Source organism: Rhinopithecus roxellana, chromosome 21, assembly GCF_007565055.1.
Source record: "Rhinopithecus roxellana isolate Shanxi Qingling chromosome 21, ASM756505v1, whole genome shotgun sequence".
Taxonomy (NCBI): domain Eukaryota; kingdom Metazoa; phylum Chordata; class Mammalia; order Primates; family Cercopithecidae; genus Rhinopithecus; species Rhinopithecus roxellana.
Genome location: NC_044569.1, coordinates 61722062 through 61741447, shown reverse-complemented (window position 1 = coordinate 61741447; position 19386 = coordinate 61722062). Strand labels below are relative to the sequence as shown.

Below are 19386 nucleotides of genomic sequence, written 5' to 3'. Positions count from 1 at the left end.
AACTGCAAAGTGTTACTGAAAACGTAGGTTTGGAAACATCATCACAGTTGTGTTTTGAATTGCTAGACCTTGTGTTCTATAACTAGGGCAGGATTTTTGAAGCTTCTTTTTAGTTAGAAATGCCGCAGCTTTGCAGCCACTTTTCAGGGTCTGAGTAACGATAGGTTGTGTCCTCCAACGTATCTTTTCTAAATGATCTTGTCTATCTTCACATTCATTACTTTTAAGACCCAGACAAAACTAATCATTCTCTAATTTGAAAGTGTTATTTATTACTATTGGAAGGATTTTATACATTCTGGAAATCTTCCCCCTGTAAAGAAAAAAAAAAATGTCTTAAGGTCCTGGAGGGCCATGAATAAGACTTTGAAAGTTTAATAGTTTCTTAGTTAAAACTCTTTTGATTACAAGTATTGGAGAACAACCAAAGCTAGCTTAAGAAAAAAGTAGGCCGGGCGCGGTGGCTCAAGCCTGTAATCCCAGCACTTTGGGAGGCCGAGACGGGCGGATCACGAGGTCAGGAGATCGAGACCATCCTGGCTAACACGGTGAAACCCCGTCTCTACTAAAAATACAAAAAAAAAAAAACTAGCCGGGCGAGGTGGTGGGCGCCTGTAGTCCCAGCTACTCAGGGAGGCTGAGGCAGGAGAATGGCGTAAACCCGGGAGGCGGAGCTTGCAGTGAGCTGAGATCTGGCCACTGCACTCCAGTCCGGGCAACAGAGCGAGACTCCACCTCAAAAAAAAAAAAAAAAAAAAAAAAAGAAAAAAGTAAATTTGAGGGGTGGGAGGCGAGGGGAGGGAACCTAGAGGACGGGTCAATAGGTATAGCAAACCACCATGGCACACGTATACCCAAGTAACAAACCTGCATGTTCTGCACAGGTATCCTGGAACTTAAAAGAAAAAAAAGAAAAAAGTAAATTTATTTTAAAAGATACAAAGACACCTCCTGTTGCCCAAGAAGCAGCCAGGCCTCAGGAAGATACTGGAACAAGAACATAGATTTGCACCAGGAACCCAGTGTCTATCTCTCTCTCTCCCCCTCTGTCTCCCTTTCCTCCTTCTTCCCCTCTTTCTCTCTCTCCCCTCCCTCCCTTCTCCCCACCCTTCTCTCCCCTCATTCTCTCCCCCCATTTTCTCCCTCCATTCTCTCCCTTCTCCCCACCACTCTCCCCTCCTAGTTTTTTTCTCTGCCCCTTAGAAATCTTCAGGAAGAAATATATCTATTTCGGCCAGGCACAGTGGTTCATGCATGTAATACCCCAGCATTTTGGAAGGCCAAGGTGGGTGGATCACCTGAGTTCAGGAGTTCAAGACCTGCCTGGACAACATGGTGAAACCCTGTCTCTACAAAAATTAGCTGGGTGTGGTGGTGCACACCTGTAATCCCAGCTACTCGGGAGGCTGAGGCACAAGTATTGCTTGAACCCAGGAGGCAGAGGTTGCAGCGAGGCGAGACTGCTCCATCGCACTGCAGCCTGGGTGACAGAGCAAGATTTCATCTCAAAAATAAAAATAAAAATAAAAATAAAAGAGAGAGAGAGAAAGAAATATAACTATTTCTTACCTCAAGAATTTAGACCTTAAAATTCTAGACACAAAATAACTGACTTCTAATTCCAGAATATCAAGAGACAGACTGGCTCAACTTGGGTTTTCTGTCAGTCAGGGTTTAGCATGGGAAACAGACCCCAGTTGGTATTTAAGCAAGAAATGATTAAGACAGGGGATTAGGTACTTTCAAAAGCTCTGGATGGTCTACAGAAGCAGGTTCTAGGCTGGGTCACTGACCAGAAGAGCTTCTACCCTTCTGGTAAGTGGTAAGAGGTTCCTCTAAAGAGCTTCAAATTAAGAAGCCTGTCAACATTCAGGTAGCTGGAAAGTAGATATGAGCTCTGCTGCAGAAATGCCAAAAGAGGAAGGGATGCTGGGCTCTGATTCACTTCTGCTTCCAAGTCATAAGTGGATCTAAACAGTGGAACCTAATCACAAAAGAGCCTGGCTGCAAGGGAGTCTGGGAAATGTAGGGTTTTTATTTCCTTTCCCATCTCTCTAATTAGAACAAGGGTGGAATCAAGTTGGGGGAGCTGATTTGTAGTATCTACCACAAATTATGTATCTGCCCATGGCAACAGAGCTGTTGCCAAAGAGGCAAGGACACAGTGTACACATGGGTGCCTGGGGCTCACCCTGTGGGTGGAAGGGATGGCTGTGTTCTGGGCAGATAATCCAAATGGAATTCACCACCCACATGAGATCCTTTCCCAAATATTTATGGAGGCCCTACTATGTGCCCTGTTTAGCAACTTGTAACTGACTTTGAGTTGAGTTCAGGAGCTGGGGGCAAGAGATGGTGAGCAAGAGCTTCTGTATTATTGTTCCATCAATGTCTGTCTTTGATTTTTGTTTGCTATGGAACCTTTTTATCATCTGATGTTTTGTCTCACAATCGGCTTATGATTCACAGTGTTTTCTCCCTCTGCCCTATAGCTGCCCACATTGGCGTTGGAATAAGTGGACAAGAAGGAATGCAAGCTGTCATGTCGAGTGACTATTCCTTTGCTCAGTTCCGCTATCTGCAGAGGCTACTGCTGGTGCACGGCCGGTGGTCTTACATAAGGATGTGCAAGTTCCTACGATACTTCTTTTACAAAAACTTTGCCTTTACTTTGGTTCATTTCTGGTACTCCTTCTTCAATGGCTACTCTGCACAGGTAATGTAATGTTGTTGTTATTGTCATTTACTAAGTAGAGCTCTTAAATGAATAAAATTCTAGTTCTGAAAAACCAAATTGTTTCTTCTATATTTATAGTTTTGGGGCTGTGTCTCCTTACAGTTGGGGCATAATTAAGAATGATCATGACTTCTCTAAATGTTTCTGGTGCTATAAAAACATTTTGCCTTAGAAAGGAAGGGGTTTGGCCGGGCACAGTGGCTCATGCCTATAATCCCAGCACTTTGGGAGGCTGTGGCAGGTGGATCACCTGAGGTCAGGAGTTCAAGATCAGTCTGGCCAACATGGTGAAACCTGGTCTCTACTAAAAATACAAAAATTAGCCGGGTGTGGTGGCAGGCACCTGTAATCCCAGCTACTCGGGAGGCTGAGGCAGGAGAATCACTTGAACCCGGGAGGCAGAGGTTGCGGGTGAGCCAAGATTGTGCCATTGCACTCCAGCCTGGGCAAGACTTTGTCTTTAAAAAAAAAAAAAAAAAAAAGGAGGGGATTTGCGTGTATGCTTTTGTCTTTATCTTTGGTTATTTTTTCATGTTACTTTGCCATTAATAGTAGTGATAATGGGGCTGGGTGCAGTGGCTCATGCTTGTAATCCCAGCACTTTGGAAGGCCGAGGTGGGCAGATCACCTGAGGTCAAGAGTTGGAGACCAAGCCTGGCCAACGTGGTGAAACCCCGTCTCAACAAAACATACAAAAATTAGCCAGACATGGTGGCGTGTGTCTGTAATCCCACCTACTTGGGAGGCTGAGGCAGAAGAATTGCTTGAACCTGGGAAGCAGAGGTTAGAGTGGGCCAAGATCGTGCCACTGTACTCCAGCCTGGGCCGCAGAGTGAGACCTGTCTCAGAAAAAAAAAAAAAGAATAGTGATAACAGGCCAGGCACATAGACTTTTGCCTATAATCCCAACACTTTGGGAGGCTGAGAAGGGGAAATCGCTTAAGGCCGGGAGTTCGAGGCCAGCCTAGGCAACATAGCAAGACCCCCATCTCTATTAAAACAAACAAACAAAATGTTAAATAAAGGAAGCAAAGGAGTATGTGCTAACTAGGCCGGCATGTGTCTTTGTTGGTGACGTGGAGCCTCTGTCCTCCCCTCACAGACTGCATACGAGGACTGGTTCATCACTCTCTACAACGTGCTATACTCCAGCCTCCCCGTGCTCCTCATGGGACTGCTCGACCAGGTAGGAGCCTCGCACGAGCAGGGACACTTCAGGACAGATGAGCACGCGTTAGAGAAGTCCCAAGCAAATGTTTCAATGCATTCTTCTGGTTTACTTCTTTCTGATCAAACCCTATTATAATTCTGTTGTCACGGCTGTGCTTCTTGTTTTGTAGTAAGGAAAGAGATTTCTCTGTAGTCCCTGCTACTCGGGAGGCTGATGCAGGAGTATGATTTGAGCCCGGGTGTTCAAGTCTAGCCCGGGCAACAAAGTGAGACCCCATCTCTAAGACCAAAAAAAAAAAAAAGACAGAAAGAGAGAGAGAAAAGAGGATTTCTGTGACTGGGGTTGAATTCATTGGCACATGTATTTGTTATGTTCCTTTTAGACAGTAAGACCTTACTATGAAGATACCTGAAGGCATAGTGGATCATACCTGTAATCCCAGCACTTTAGGAGGCTGAGGCAGGCAAATTGCTTGAGGTCAGGAGTTTGAGACCAGTCCTGGCAACATAAGGAGACCCCATCTCTACAGAAAAACTTAAAAACTAGTAGGCATGGTAGTGCATACCTGTGAAGTCCCAGCTACTTGGGAGGATGAGGTGGGAGGATCACTTGAGCCTGGAAGGTTGAAGCTGCAGTGAGTTATGTTTGTGCCACCTGCGCTCCAGGCTGGGCAACAAACTATCTCAAAAGAAAAGAAAAGAAAAAAAAGCACCTGAGAGTCCAATATCTCTACAATAATAATTTACTCATTTTAAAGTAAGTTTAAATCCTTTCCAAAATTTATGTAGCCAGTGTATATTTTTATCTAATACCAATTCTTAAAAAGAAGCACTATAAAGACTAAAAAATAATAATTTACAATTAACTCATCAACTTGCATGAGAAAAATTTTTCCCAAAGGATTTGCAACAATATATATTCAGTCAGGAGGTAAAAATAGCCTCAGGAGGTAAAAATTCACTCAGGAGGTAAAAATACCTCACTCAGGAGGTAAAAAGTAGCAATATATATATATATATATATATATATATATATTTGATATTACTAATTTGTTTTCTTTCCATAAGTAGCAAAGTAATTAACTTAGCCCATCTCTAAATTAAATATTAAGTAATGGTGGTCTAAACAATGAGGTGGAGTTCTGCACACCACAAATATTGCAGGATTGATCGATTATCTTGTTCAGTTTGTGCCTTCCTAAAATTTAACAGCAGGCTGCAACTTTTTGTGAGATATTAATTATAACGTATCTCTGACTGCTTTGACCTGATGAATAAAATACCATCATTTTGTTTTCTCCTTAAGGATGTGAGTGACAAACTGAGCCTCCGATTCCCTGGGTTATACATAGTGGGACAAAGAGACTTACTATTCAACTATAAGAGATTCTTCGTAAGCTTGTTGCATGGGGTCCTAACATCGATGATCCTCTTCTTCATACCTCTTGGAGCTTATCTGCAAACGGTAGGGCAGGATGGAGAGGCACCTTCTGACTACCAGTCTTTTGCTGTCACCATTGCCTCTGCTCTTGTAATAACAGTCAATTTCCAGGTACGTGGCTTGCATTGGCCGTATTCAGTGTCTATTGGTACCTACCTATATTTCTGTATATAGGGTGGCGTGCACATCCAACTGACTCCCACTGCACCTGTGCCACTTACAAAATATAAATGCTATTTTCATCTCTTATACCAAGCACATTTTCTATTTCTTGCCTGAGTCAAGGATGGTTTAGTTTCTGGTCCAGTATTCAAGCCACATCACGCCTAACGTGCTGAATTCTGTTTTCAGGATTGTTAGATCCTTTATTTCTTGCTAACTCCCCAAAATGAGTGCTGTTTTTCTCTGGTTTCCCAACAGATTGGCTTGGATACTTCTTATTGGACTTTTGTGAATGCTTTTTCAATTTTTGGAAGCATTGCACTTTATTTTGGCATCATGTTTGACATTCATAGTGCTGGAATACATGTTCTCTTTCCATCTACATTTCAATTTACAGGTTGGTATTTTCCAAATTCCAAAAATAAATGTACAGACAAATGTCAGTAGTTTAGATTTTGACGTAACTTCTGGTAAGGAATAAAATATACAAGGTGGAATGGCCAGGAGCAGTGGCTCACACCTATAATCCCAGCACTTTGGGAGGCCGAGTCAGGTGGATTGCTTGAGCCCAGCCGTTCAAGACTAGCCTGGACAACATGGCAAAACCCTATCTCTACAAAAAATACAAAAAAATTAGCCATGCATGGTGGCACATGCTTGTAGTTCTAGCTACTGGAGAGGCTGAAATGGGAGGATTGCTTGACCCGGACATTGTGGCTACAGTGAGTCGTGATCGCACTGCTGTACTGCAGCTCAGCTGACAGAGCGGGACCCTGTCTCAAAAAGAAAACAACAAAGCAAAACAAAACAAATATATACAAAGTATAAAGTATTGCTAGTGAAAATTAATGTTCTGTCTGGAAATTAGTGGTGATGGTGGGTTGAAAGTGCGTAACATGATGGGAGGAAAACAAATTAAAATAGCTTTACAATAGCGCTGTACGTCTGTTGAATTAGATAACTTAAGACTTAAAAGGCTAAATAAAAGCCTATTCTTTCTTTCCCATAAAACCTAATATTGGGGTGAGATGTGGTGGCTCATGCCTGTAATCCCAGCACTTTGGGAAGCCAACACAGGAGGATCTCTTGAATCCAGGAGTTCAAGACAAGCCTAAGCAACATAGGGAGAACTCGTCTCTACCCAAAAAAAAAAAAAAAAATTGAAAAAAAAGTAATGGGCATGGTGGTACACACTACACACTGGTGATTCCAGCTCCTCAGGAGGCTGAGGTGGGAAGGATTGCTTGAGCCTGGGAGATTGAGGCTACAGTGAGCCATGATTATGCCACCCCAGCCTGGGTGACAGAGTGAGACCCTTTCTTAAAAGAAAAATCCCCAAAACCTAGTATTGGTAGGTTTTTGGAAAAGTGAGTATACAAGTATTGCTGGTAACACTGCAATATATTTTAAGTTTTCCAAACATCTGAAAATGCATAAAGGATTATAAAACTTTTCACACATTTTGGCCAGGTATTTCTACTTGGGGAAAGTATCCTAAGATAATAAAACACACGAAGTTTTGGCAAAGCTAATTTGTACAGATGGCTCCACCATAACATTTCTAATTGTAAACAAGAGGAAAAAATGGAAATAACCCAAGACCTAAGAATATTATTAAATTAGCTAATCATACCATGAAATACCAATATGATGAAATTCTAGAATTCAAAAGTGGTCAACATTATTAGAAACACGTGCGCAGGCCAGGCACAGTGGCTCACCTCTATAATCCCAGCAGTTTGGGAGGCTGAGACAGGAAGATCACTTGAGCCTAGGTGTTCAAGACCAGCCTGGGCAACATAGCGAGACCCTGTCTCTTAAAAAAATAATAATAAAGTAATAAAAAAGAGACAAATAAGAAATATGTGTGCAGAGCAATAAGTAAATTGATAGAAAACAAAATAGTTACGTGACCAATGATTATAATTGCATAAAATATACGACAAAATGACAAATGCTAGAATGAATTTGAAGTGATAAAAATGTCATAAATATTATAAATATAAAATATTAATAAAAATTAATTATGAACTGGAATTCATGAGCTTCTTACTTTGAATAGAGAGCTTGGACTCACAATGAAAAACAGTCCCCATAAACTAGTTTCCCTGGCCGGGTGCGATGGCTCATGCCTGTAAACCCAGCACTTTGGGAGGCTAAGGTGGGCAGATCACGAGGTCAGGAGATCGAGACCATCCTGGCTAATATGGTGAAACCCCATCTCTACTAAAAAATAGAAAAAATTAGCCAGGTGTGGTGGCGGGCACCTATAGTCCCAGCTACTCGGGAGGCTGAGGCAGGAGAATGGCGTGAACCTGGGAGGCGGAGCTTGCAGTGAGCCGAGACCGTGCCACTGCACTCCAGCCTGGGCGACAGAGTGAGACTCAGTCTCAAAAAAAAAAAAAAAAAAAAAACCAACTAGTTTCCCTGTAAAAGATTCAGATTTTTATGACCAGTAGCTGGGTTGTAAAAGTCCATTGCTATGGTAACCCTTTCCTTCTTGGGATTCAGCTCAGCTTTTTGTGATTTTCTTTACTAACTCTGTGTTTTAAAATATTAGTAACCCAGTTACTTAGCATATTCCCATAGGGAGTTTTTTAATCCCATACACACTTAGCAGGGTAAAAACCGCATTTAAAATAAATAAAGACCATTGTTTTTACAAACTGAGAGTGTAAGTACAGAAAACATGATGAGAAACATGGCTCTAGAAGATGGTCATTTGATTTTGAAAATTGGGTCATGTCTGTGATTATGTGATTGTATTATTGAATTGAATTATTACTTCATCTGACATAAAAATTCAGAAAACAAATTGCAGTGGAAAAGCATGGCTCCAGTCAGGCAAAAGGAGGTTTTAATTCAGGCATTGCCATGGTTGGTTTTGTTAGCTTGGGCAAACTTTTCAACTTCTCCATAACGCAATTTATTTATGTGACACAGGGATAATACCCATCTCTCAGAACTGATTAAATGACATGATCTGTATAAAACACCAGGTACTGGCAGTACTAGCATTTTTTTTTTTTTTTTTGAGATGGAGTCTCACTCTGTCACCCAGGCTGGAGTACAGTGGCACAATCTTGGCTCACTACAACCTCCACCTCCCGGGTTCAAGCCTCCAGAGTAGCTGGGACTACAGGCACTTGCCATCATCCCCAGCTAATTTTTGTATTTTTGTAGAGACAGGGTTTCACCATGTTGACCAGGCTGGTCTTGAACTCCTGACCTCAGGTGATCTGCCCACCTCGGCCTCCCAAATTGATGGGATTACAGGCGTGAGCTACCACGCCCAGCCTGGTAGTGCTATAGCTTTTATTATTTGGAGTTTCAAACCAGAACTAAAAATGAAAAGTGCTTTTTTTTTTTTTGAGATGGATTCTCACTCTGTTGCCCAGACTGGAGTGCAGTGGCATGATCTTGGCTCACTGCAATCTCCACCTCCCAGGTTCAAGTGATTCTCATGCCTCAGCCTCCGAATAGCTGGGATTATAGGCATGCATCACCACGCCCGGCAAATTTTGTATTTTTAGTAGAGACAGGGTTTCACCACGTTAGCCAGGCTGGTCTCGAACTCCCCACCTCAGGTGATCCACCCACCTCGGCCTCCCAAAGTACTGGGATTACAGGTGTGAGCCACCACACCCGGCTGAAAAGTGCTTTTTTAAATCCTTACATTCAGAAGGCCAGGTGCCGTGGCTTGTGCCTGTAATCCCAGCACTTTGGGAGGCCAATGTGGGTGAATCACTTGAGTTCGGGAGTTTGAGACCAGCCTGGGCAACATGGTGAAACCCCATCTCCACAAAAAATACAAAACTTAGCCAAGCGTGGTGGTGCACACCTATAGTCCCAGCTATTTAGGACACTGAGGTAGGAGGTCACTTGAGCCCAGCAGGTTGAGGCTGCAGTGAGCCATGATAACACCACTGTACTCCAGCCTGGGTAACAGAGTGAGACCCTATCTCAGAAAAAAAGTCAGAAGTCTTGATCACCTAACTTTGCATTTTTAATCAATGCAATGTCAACATATGTGCTTTTTTTCCTTATTTGCTCACTTATGTACTGAAGGGGTGGCCTGCCCCTCCACACTTGTGGGTGTTTCTCATTAGGTGGAAACGAAAGACTTGAGAAAAGGAATAAAACACAGAGACAAAGTGTAGAGAAAGAAAAGTGGGGCCCAGGGGACCGGCGCTCAGCTTACAGAGGACCCACGCCGGCACCGGCCTCTGAGTTCCCTTAGTATTTATTGATAATTATCTTTACCATCAAAAAGATAAGGGAGTGGCTGGACAATAGGATCATTGTAGGGAGGAAATCAGCAGTAAGACATATGAACAAAAAATCCTTGTAACATGAATAAGTTTAAAGGAAAATGCTGTGCCTTGAGATGCATATGCGAACATCTCCATAAACCTTTTAGCAGTATTGCTCCAGCAAGCCCCACCTTATTCCTAAAGGCGGTTTCTCCTCACTCAGTAGTAAACAAGGCACACAATGGGTATTACCCGGAGATGTTCCATTGCCCAGGGAGGGGCAGGAGACAAATGTTTTTCTCTTTCTTGAGATTTAAGAGAACGGTGATGACCTTTAACCATAAGCAGCCTTTAGGCACTTGTTTAACAAAGCACATTCTGCACCGCCCAAAATCCTTTTAACCTTAAATCACCTTCGCACATGTCTCTTGCAAGGACAAAGTTGAAGGTAAGGTCACAGATTAACAGCATCTCAAATACAGAACTAAATGGAGTCTTTTATGTCTACTTCCTTCTATATAGACATGGTAACAAGCTGATCTCTCGTTCTTTTCCCCACAATGTACATTTGCCTTGTTTCAAATAATTTACCTTCCCAATTTTGCTTAGCTTAGTCTGATTTTAAAATGTCTTTTCTTTGAGTCACAATGGATATTTTGGGGAGTCCAATCCAGTGGTAAAACTTTACCATAAATGATCTATTTATAGATTATGAAATATTAACTATGTGTTTTTTTTTTTTTTTGAGACAGAGTTTTGCTTTTGCTTTGTCACCCAGGCTGGAGTGCAGTGGCATGATCTCGGCTCACTGCAACCTCTGCCTTCCAGGTTCAAGCAATTCTCCTGCCCCCTGAGTAGCTGGAACTACAGGTGCATGCCACCACACCCAACTGATATTTTGTATTTTAGTAGAGACGGGGTTTCACCATGTTGCCCAGGCGGGTCTCGAACTCCTGAGCTCTGGCAATCCACCCACCTTGGCCTCCCAAAGTGCTAGGATTACAGGCATGAGCCACCGCACCTCGTGAAATATTAACTATGTTCTTAGGAAAAAAGGACCACAGTGATTCATTTGCCATGTTCTTTACAGGCACAGCTTCAAACGCTCTGAGACAGCCATACATTTGGTTAACTATAATCCTGACTGTTGCCGTGTGCTTACTGCCCGTCGTTGCCATCCGATTCCTGTCAATGACCATTTGGCCATCAGAAAGTGATAAGGTATATCGAATACAGTCCTCTCCCAAATCTGTCCCTCACAGAAACCAAAGCGTTTCCCAACAGCACCTTTCCTGCAAAATTCTAAGCTCGTGGGAAGTTTTGTAAGAATGATTTTTCATGATTGCTTCTCTTTCTTTAACTCTATCTCACAAATAAGTCTTTTGGAATTGGGAATTTAGTGTGCTTTCTTTTTAATACAAAGATTACCAAACATAAACAAAAAAGGGAGAATAGAATCATGAGCCCCGTATATCTATCCCCTCAGTTTAACAATTACCGTGTTAACATTTTGTCATACAAATCAGATTGGGTTTTTTTTTCTTTATTTAAAGAAAAATGTCACCTTCTGTAGCAAGATCCTTTGAGCTACAAGGAACCGAAATCTGTGACTCAAAGTATCTCTACAGTAGTGCGTCGTCATTAATCATTAGCAGACTTCAGGCCCAGTTGATTGAACAACTTAATGTCAAAAAAGGATTGGGCAGGTTCTTGCCATCTCTCCTCCAGAAACCTTCATTATTAGCTTCATATGGATGCTGGAAGATGGCCAGAGCAGTTCTGAGCATCACATCCTGACATATCAGTGTCGGGGGGGATATAAGATACTATTCTGTAGCTCCTTAGGGGCCATGGAACTTCTCACCCAAGGGCCCCAGTACAGTGCCTTCAGGTCTCATGTGCCAAAATTAGGTCACTTGCCCATTCTGGACTAGTTTAGCAAGGGAAATCAACCTGCCCACCGCCCATGAGAAATGTGGCTGTGGGAGGTTGGGGCGGGGGGTGGTGATCTGAATACAATCAATTTCCATTAGAAAGAAGGAGAGAGCAGAGGCTAGTGAGGCAACCTTCAGTATCCCTCAGGTCTCCCTTTTGCAGTACCAACAGTACACCGTAACAACCTGGAAAGAGGCCCTACTGAGTTTTCTCTTTGACTGTACCCATCTGGTCTGAACTAGAAAAGGGCACTAGCTTCTGGGGAGTGGGAATCTTGGCTTTGCATTTTCTAGCTGTGTGACCTTGGAAAAGTTAGATAAACTTCCCTCAGCTTCTATATATATCTCCAGGTAGGTAGGTAGGTAGATCGATTGATCAATCTATGTATAACTACAGAGGGATATAGATCTATATCATCATATCTATATGTCAATATATCTCTCTATAGATAAATAGATATAGCCAAACATTGTGTCTCATGCCTGTAATCCCAGAACTTTTGGAGGCCGAGGCAGACAGATCACCTGAGGTCAGGAGTTCAGGAGGACAGGACCAGCTTGGCCAACATGGTGAAAATACATACTAAATATACAACATAATAAAAATACAAAAATTAGACAGGTGTGGCAGCACGTGTAACCCCAGCTACTCAGGAGGCTGAGGCAGGAGGATTGCTTGAACCCGGGAGGCAGAGGTTGCAGTGAGCCAAGATCGCACCATTGCACTGCAGCCTGGGTGACAGAGCGAGACTCCATCTCAAAAAAAAAAAAAAAAAAAAAAAAAAAAATATATATATATAGACACACACACACACACACACACACACACACACACACACACACACACACACACACACACTATAAAGTGGGGACAGAGCTGCCTGCATCAAAATGGGGCAGGTGTCTGGCCAGGCCTCCTCCCTGGCTTGGACCCTATCTTCATCCACCCCCCCATCTCTCCCTCTTGCAGATCCAGAAGCATCGCAAGCGGTTGAAGGCGGAGGAGCAGTGGCAGCGGCGGCAGCAGGTGTTCCGCCGGGGCGTGTCATCGCGGCGCTCGGCCTACGCCTTCTCGCATCAGCGGGGCTATGCGGACCTCATCTCCTCTGGGCGCAGCATCCGCAAGAAGCGCTCGCCGCTTGATGCCATCGTGGCCGATGGCACCGCGGAGTACAGGCGCACCGGGGACAGCTGATCCCTCACCCCCAGGCCAGGACGCGGCCACAGAGCACGTCTATTTTTTTATGAAAGATTCTCAGGACTTCCTGTGTGTGTGTGAATTGCATTCGTCACAAAGATATTGAAGACAATAAATAACCTTTATAACAAACTCCTTGGGTTGGATTATTAAACAATAGCAGAGCCAAGAAATAGGACTTTTAAAAGTCCTATTATTCGGCTGGGCGTGGTGGCTCATTTCTGTAATCCCAGCACTTTGGGAGGCTGAGGAGGGGAGATTACCTGAGGCCCGGAGTTCGAGACCAGTCCAGCCAACATGGTGAAACCGTGTCTCTACCATAAATTAAAAAATGAGCCGGGCTTGGTGGCGGGCACCTGTAATCCCAACTGTCTGACAGGCTGAAGCAGGAGAATCGCTTGAACCTGGGAGATGGAGGTTACAGTGAGCCAAGACCGTGCCACTGCACTCCAGCCTGGGTGACAGAGCAAGACTATGTCTTAAGAAAAATGTAAAAATAGGCCGGGCACGGTGGCTCATGCCTGTCATCCTAGCACTTTGGGAGGCCAAGGCGGGTAACTTGAGGTCAGGAGTTCCAGACCAGCCTGGCCAACACGGTGAAACCCCGTCTCTACTAAAAATATGAAAATTAGCTGGAAATTGCTTGAACCTGGGAGGTAGAGGTTCCAGTGAGCCGAGATTGTGGCACTGCACTCCAGCCTGGGCAACAGAGTGAGACTCCATCTCAAAAAAAATTTTTTTTAATAATAATAAAAGTCCTATTATTCAACTGGTTATGTACATTATGGTTGAAAGGGAACATTCTAATCCAGTCTCAATCCAGGGCAATAGAATTACAAAGCATGTTGTATTTCAGTTCAAATGGTATTGTATTATAAAATTAGTTACATTTTCCTTTCTGTGATCTTCAGCATAATTTACCAGAGGCTCCTTTTTAACCCCCATAGGCCACCTTAACATATTTTTAAATTTATAGTAGTAATGACAAATGACTTATCAGTGTTCATCATCTGAAAGCTAAGTGGTTCAATCACTTTTTCAAAGTTGATAGTAGGTTGCATGGTTTCATGTTCTCCTCATATTGGTTTAATAATTCTATTTAATCAAGGAAAATAACTTCAGATTCCATAAAGTTTCAGTTTATTTTTGGTTTACTACTGGGTGAGACAGCACATTACATACTTTTACTATCAAATATTATTTTAGCAGCTTCCCATAGTACCAAATGATTTGATTCCCTACTCTCATTTTTTAAAGCATCTAAATATTTCTGGGCTTAAAAAAGGGGGTTTTAGGCCGGGCGCGGTGGCTCAAGCCTGTAATCCCAGCGCTTTGGGAGGCCGAGATGGGCAGATCACGAGGTCAGGAGATTGAGACCATCCTGGCTAACCTGGTGAAACCCCGTCTGTACTAAAAAATACAAAAAACTAACCGAGCGAGGTGGCGTGCGCCTGTAGTCCCAGCTACTCAGGAGGCTGAGGCAGGAGAATGGCGTGAACCCGGGAGGCGGAGCTTGCAGTGAGCTGAGATCCAGCCACTGCACTCCAGCCTGGACGACAGAGCGAGACTCCGTCTCAAAAAAAAAAAGGGGGGGGGGGGTTAAAAACTGAGGATATCAGTAATAAATTGCAGAATATTTTGTAAAGCTTTCTTTTGGAAAGCAAACTTTTGTGCCTGCCTATATGTAAAGTATTTTATAAGGGACTTGAACAGAGACTTCTCTTTTTCACTTGTCTAATGTCTTGAGAGAAAAGGCTATTGGCAGCCACATTCCTAAGACTGGGGAATGGTGTGTCCTTTTAAATTTGAAGATAACTTTAGGTAATTATGGGAACTCCTCAAAGAGGTAAAAGTAATTTTTTTCCAGACATTTTTCTCATTCTGTGTCTTTCACACACTAGTTTCCATAGTTCAATAATTCTGTTCTTTACCATTGGGCTGTGAATGTTCACAATATTAGTCCCGTTGAATTCCTATGAGGTAATCACAATGTGTAAATAGTTCATTTTCTATGTTTGATAAAAGAATGTATGGCTTTTTATTCTGTGGAACTAAAATGCTGAACGTTTACAACTTTTCCTTAACTTGTAAATAAAAAATTGTAAGTTTTTTTTTTTTTACAGAAAAGTTAGCTTGTGTAATTCTGTTAGTTTCAGATTTCTCTCCTGTTTTCGCAAATTGTGGGAAAGATTGACATTGCAAATGTGTCAAAGACATACTGTTGGGTGCAATATTAACAATTTTAAAATGCAAATTTCTTTGGATAAATTATTTCTATATTCTGTAAATCTGAGATTTAATGTATATTTTGTTTAAAAAATGATTTAGTAAAATCTTTGAAAAGTATAATCTTCTAAAGTATTTAAATGGGCTTTTGTTGTTGTTGTTGTTATTTTTAAGAATAGGGTATGTGACAGAAGAATCTAGTCCCACAAGGTTTCTAGAGGAATGCAGGGGTCCTTTAGTGGTGAGAAAGTCAGGGACAGGGAAACTAAGTGTTAGGGAAGAAGTGATGGAGAAAAGGTGATCAGGACCAGGCACTGTGGCTCACGCCTGTAATCTCAGTACTTTGGAAGGCTGAGGCAGGAGAATCACTTGAGGCCAGGAGTTTGAGACCAGCCTGGGCAACATAGCAAGACTCCGTCTTTAAAAAAAAAAAAAAAACAAAAACAAAACTGGATGTAGTGGCATGTGCCTGTAGTCCCTGTTGCTTGGGAGGCTGAGGTGGGAGGATAACTTGAGCCCAGGAGTTTGAGGCTGCAGTGAGCTATGCTCATGCCACTGTACTGAAGCCTGGGTGACAGAGCAAGACTGTCTCTAAAAGAATTAAAAAGGTGGTCAGACTTTAGAGACAGAGCGGTAAAGATTTAGAGTTAGGGAGGTCAGCTGGGCATGTAATCCCAGCACTTTAGGAGGCTGAAGTGGGTGGGTCACTTGAGGCCAGGAGTTCGAGACCAGTCGGGCCAACATGGCCAAACTCTGGCTCTACTAAAAATACAAAAACTTAGCTGGGTGAGGTGGCGCACATCTGTAGTCCCAGCTACTCTGGTGGCTGAGGCAGGAGAATTGCTGGAACCCAGGAAGCGGAGGTTGCAGTGAGCCATGATTGTGCCACTGTTCTCTAGCCTGGGCAATGGAGTAAGACTCTCTCAAAAAAAAAAAAAGGAAGATTAACTCTGGGTTTTTCCAACTGACTTCAACTCTTTAGCCAGAATGAAAGGAAAGGCAACCCTCAACCAAAAGTAAGGGCTGGGGCTGGGCATGGTGGCTCACGCATGTAATCCCAGCACTTTGGAAGGCCAAGGTGGGTAGGTCACCTGAGGTTAGGAATTCAAGACCAGCACGGCCAACATGGCGAAACCCCATCTCTTCTAAGAATAAAAAAATCAGCCGGGCATGGTGGTGCATGCCTGTAATCCCAGCTACTTGGGAAGCTGAGGCAGAAGAATCGCTTGAACCCGGGAGAAGAAGGTTGCAGTGGGCTGAGATTGTGACACTGCACTCTAGCCTGGATGACAGAGAGAGACTCTATCTCAAAAAACAAAACAAAAAAAGTAAGGGCTGGGAAGTGAGCAGATAGTCCTAGAAATACATGATGAATCCTTGGCAGAAAAATGAGCAAAGAGGAGTGAGTGAGGAAGTAGATGGGAGACCTGGGGTTTGAGGCTGCGGGAGTCTGACCAGGCTGTGGGACAGACAGCTCTTGGATGCAAGGGAAGCCGTGACCCCACTAAGAAGGTTCTCTCTGCGTCAGAGATGGGAGACTCTTTGGGAGGCATAATTAGCAGCAGGTGATAGAAAAATATCAGTCTTGGGGTGCTTGGGGTTGGAGGAGATGGGCAAATTACTAGCCTCTGCAATATAAATGGCAGGAAAATCGAGCAAACCTGGGAGATCATCCCTAAAAAAATAAAGGTCACTTTTTCCTGCAATATACTACTGTATTTAAGTTGTTTGAGGGATAAATGTTTTCAATCAAAGAGCACCACCTAAAGGTTCTTACTCATGTTCAGCTCCAGAAACTGCTCAGTAACGACATCTGATGGGAATAAAATGATTCTTGAGAGACTTCAATGTGATAGCAAAATGTACCCTAATGGAATCAAAATGTATTTTAACAATTGCGGCCTTCATGTGATGTGAATGAAACTTAGGAAAACCGTCAGCTCCTAAGAGTCCTGCTAGAAAGTTAGGGCTGCACTACAACTTCTGGGGCATTTATAAATATGAAAAGGCCTGTCAAAACACTGAAAACAATACAACGTAGATCTCAGGACAAAGTGGAGGTTGGGGCCCTTAAATATAAGCACTGTAATGTAATTATTTTCTTTCTCCTAAAAAATACAGCAAAGGTTGGGTGCGGTAGTTCACGCCTGTAATCCCAGCACTTTGGGAGGCCCGGGCAGGCGGATCACCTGAGGCCAGGAGTTCGAGACCAGCCTGACCAACATGGAGAAACCCCATCTCTACTAAAAATAAAAATTAGCAGGGCATGGTGGTGCATGCCTGTAATCCCAGCTACTCGGGAGGCTGAGGCAGGAGAATCGCTTGAACCCGGGAGGCGGAGGTTAAAGTGAGTCGAGATAGCGCCATTGTACTCCAGGCTGGGCAACAAGAGTGACACTCCATCTCAGAGAAAAAAAACAAACAAAAAGAAACAGCGAAAACGATTTTCTTGATTAGATATTTCTCCAAAGAAGAGATATAGCCGGGCGGTGGCTGGCTCACGCCTGTAATCCCAACACTTTGGGAGGCCAAGGCGGATCACCTGAGGTCCAGAGTTTGAGACCAGCCTGACCAATATGATGTAACCCCGTCTCTACTAAAAATACAAAAATTAGCTGGGAATGGTGGCATGTGCCTGTAATCCCAGCTACTCGGGAGGCTGAGACAGGAGAATTGTTTGAACCTGGGAGGTGGAGGCTGCAGTGAGCCGAGATCATGCCACTGCACTCCAGCCTAGAAAACAAGAGAGAAACTCCATCTCAAAAAAAAAAAAAAGAAAAAGAGATATAAATGGTCAATAAGCATATGAAAATATGCTCAACATCATTAGTCATCAGGGAAAGTCATCAAAATTGAGGCTGGCTCATGCCTGTAATCCCAGCACTATGGGAGGCTGAGGTAGGCGGATCACCTGAGGCCAGGAGTTGGAGACCAGCCTGGTCAACATAGTGAAACCCCATCTCTACTAAAAATACAAAAATGAGCCAGGGGTGGTGGCATGTACCTGTAATCCCAGCTACCCGGAAGGCTGAGGCAGGAGAATCATTTGAACCCAGGAGGCAGAGGTTGTGGTGAGCCGAGATCGCATCACCGCACTCCAGCCTGGGTGACAAAGTAAGACTCTGCGTCAAAGAAAAAAAACACATCACACTAGAAAGGGTTGATTCTCCCTGCAATAACTTAAAAATGGCATATATTCCTCATAAAAATGCCAACAGTTTCCTATAATAGACAGGCTGATTCAAAAGTTCATATGGAAAAATTAATGTCAGAAAACTGTAAGCAATGAGGTGAGACTACTCCTACCAGATATTACGCCATATTGTAATTTGAAAAACAGTTTCAGTGGTATGGTTCTGATGCATGATGACACAGACATTCCACGGAACAGAATAGAAAATCCAGAAATAGACACAAACACGTGAACATTTACTATATAAAGTGGCATCAAAGGTGGGTGGGGGAAAGATGGACTTTTAAACAGATGGTGTTGAGACAAGAGGGAAACAAATTAGATATTGTGCACGGTAGTAGAATAGACTCCAAATAATAAAGAGATTTAAATGTAAAACAAAAAAAAACTCATAAAAGTACTTGAAGAAAATCACGAGGAAATTCAAATACTGGAGTGGGGAAAGACTTTCTAATTAAGACTAAAAATCTAAAGCCTCAAAGGAAAGGCTAATAATTTCAAATATGTAAATATTTTTAAAACCTCCATTATGGCAAAAAAAAAAAAAAAGAAAAAGAAAAAAAGGTATAAGCAAAGACAAATGGCAAAATGGAGAAAAAGTGTGCAAGTCTTAGTTCAGGCTGCTATGACAAAATACCACAAACTGCATGGTTTATATAAGCAACAGAAATTTTTTCTCACAGTTCTAGCAGAAGCTAGAAGTTTTAGGTCAAGGGATTGGCAGATTTGGTGCCTGCTGAGGAAATGCTTTCTGGTTAGCAAATAGTGCCTTCTGACTCTGTCTTTACGTGGTGGAAGGGGCCAACAAGTTCCTTCAGGACTATTTTATAAAGACATAATCCCTCCTGATTTAATCACCTCTGAACGTCTCCACCTCCTAATATCACCTTGGAGGTTAGGGTTTCAGCATATGAATTTTAAGGGGGCACAAACCTTCAGACCATAGCAGCCAAGGTTGTGAAAAAAAAAAAAGTCAGAGAAAAAGAAATACAAATGGGGCGGGGTATGGTGGCTCATCCCTGTAATCCCAGCGCTTTGGGAGGCCAAGGTGGGCGTATTACTTGAGGCCAGG

At 43.0% G+C, this 19386-nt stretch overlaps 1 protein-coding gene across 3 annotated transcripts in view; it reads left to right on the top strand.

Annotated features, from left to right (window-relative positions):
* The window catches only part of ATP8B1 (ATPase phospholipid transporting 8B1), a 151687-nt gene extending 138660 nt beyond the window's left edge, over window positions 1-13027 (top strand). For 2 of the 3 annotated variants that reach the window (XM_010374682.2, XM_030926160.1), the window contains exons 23-28: window positions 2493-2716; window positions 3840-3923; window positions 5214-5459; window positions 5769-5907; window positions 10854-10984; window positions 12668-13027. In XM_010374682.2, the coding sequence (XP_010372984.2) occupies window positions 2493-2716; window positions 3840-3923; window positions 5214-5459; window positions 5769-5907; window positions 10854-10984; window positions 12668-12892 (1049 nt within the window). In that variant the 3' untranslated portion in view covers window positions 12893-13027. The remainder of the gene's footprint in view (window positions 1-2492; window positions 2717-3839; window positions 3924-5213; window positions 5460-5768; window positions 5908-10853; window positions 10985-12667) is intronic. The other variant, XM_030926161.1, reaches the window with a different exon arrangement.
* The last annotated feature ends 6359 nt before the right edge of the window (window positions 13028-19386 follow it).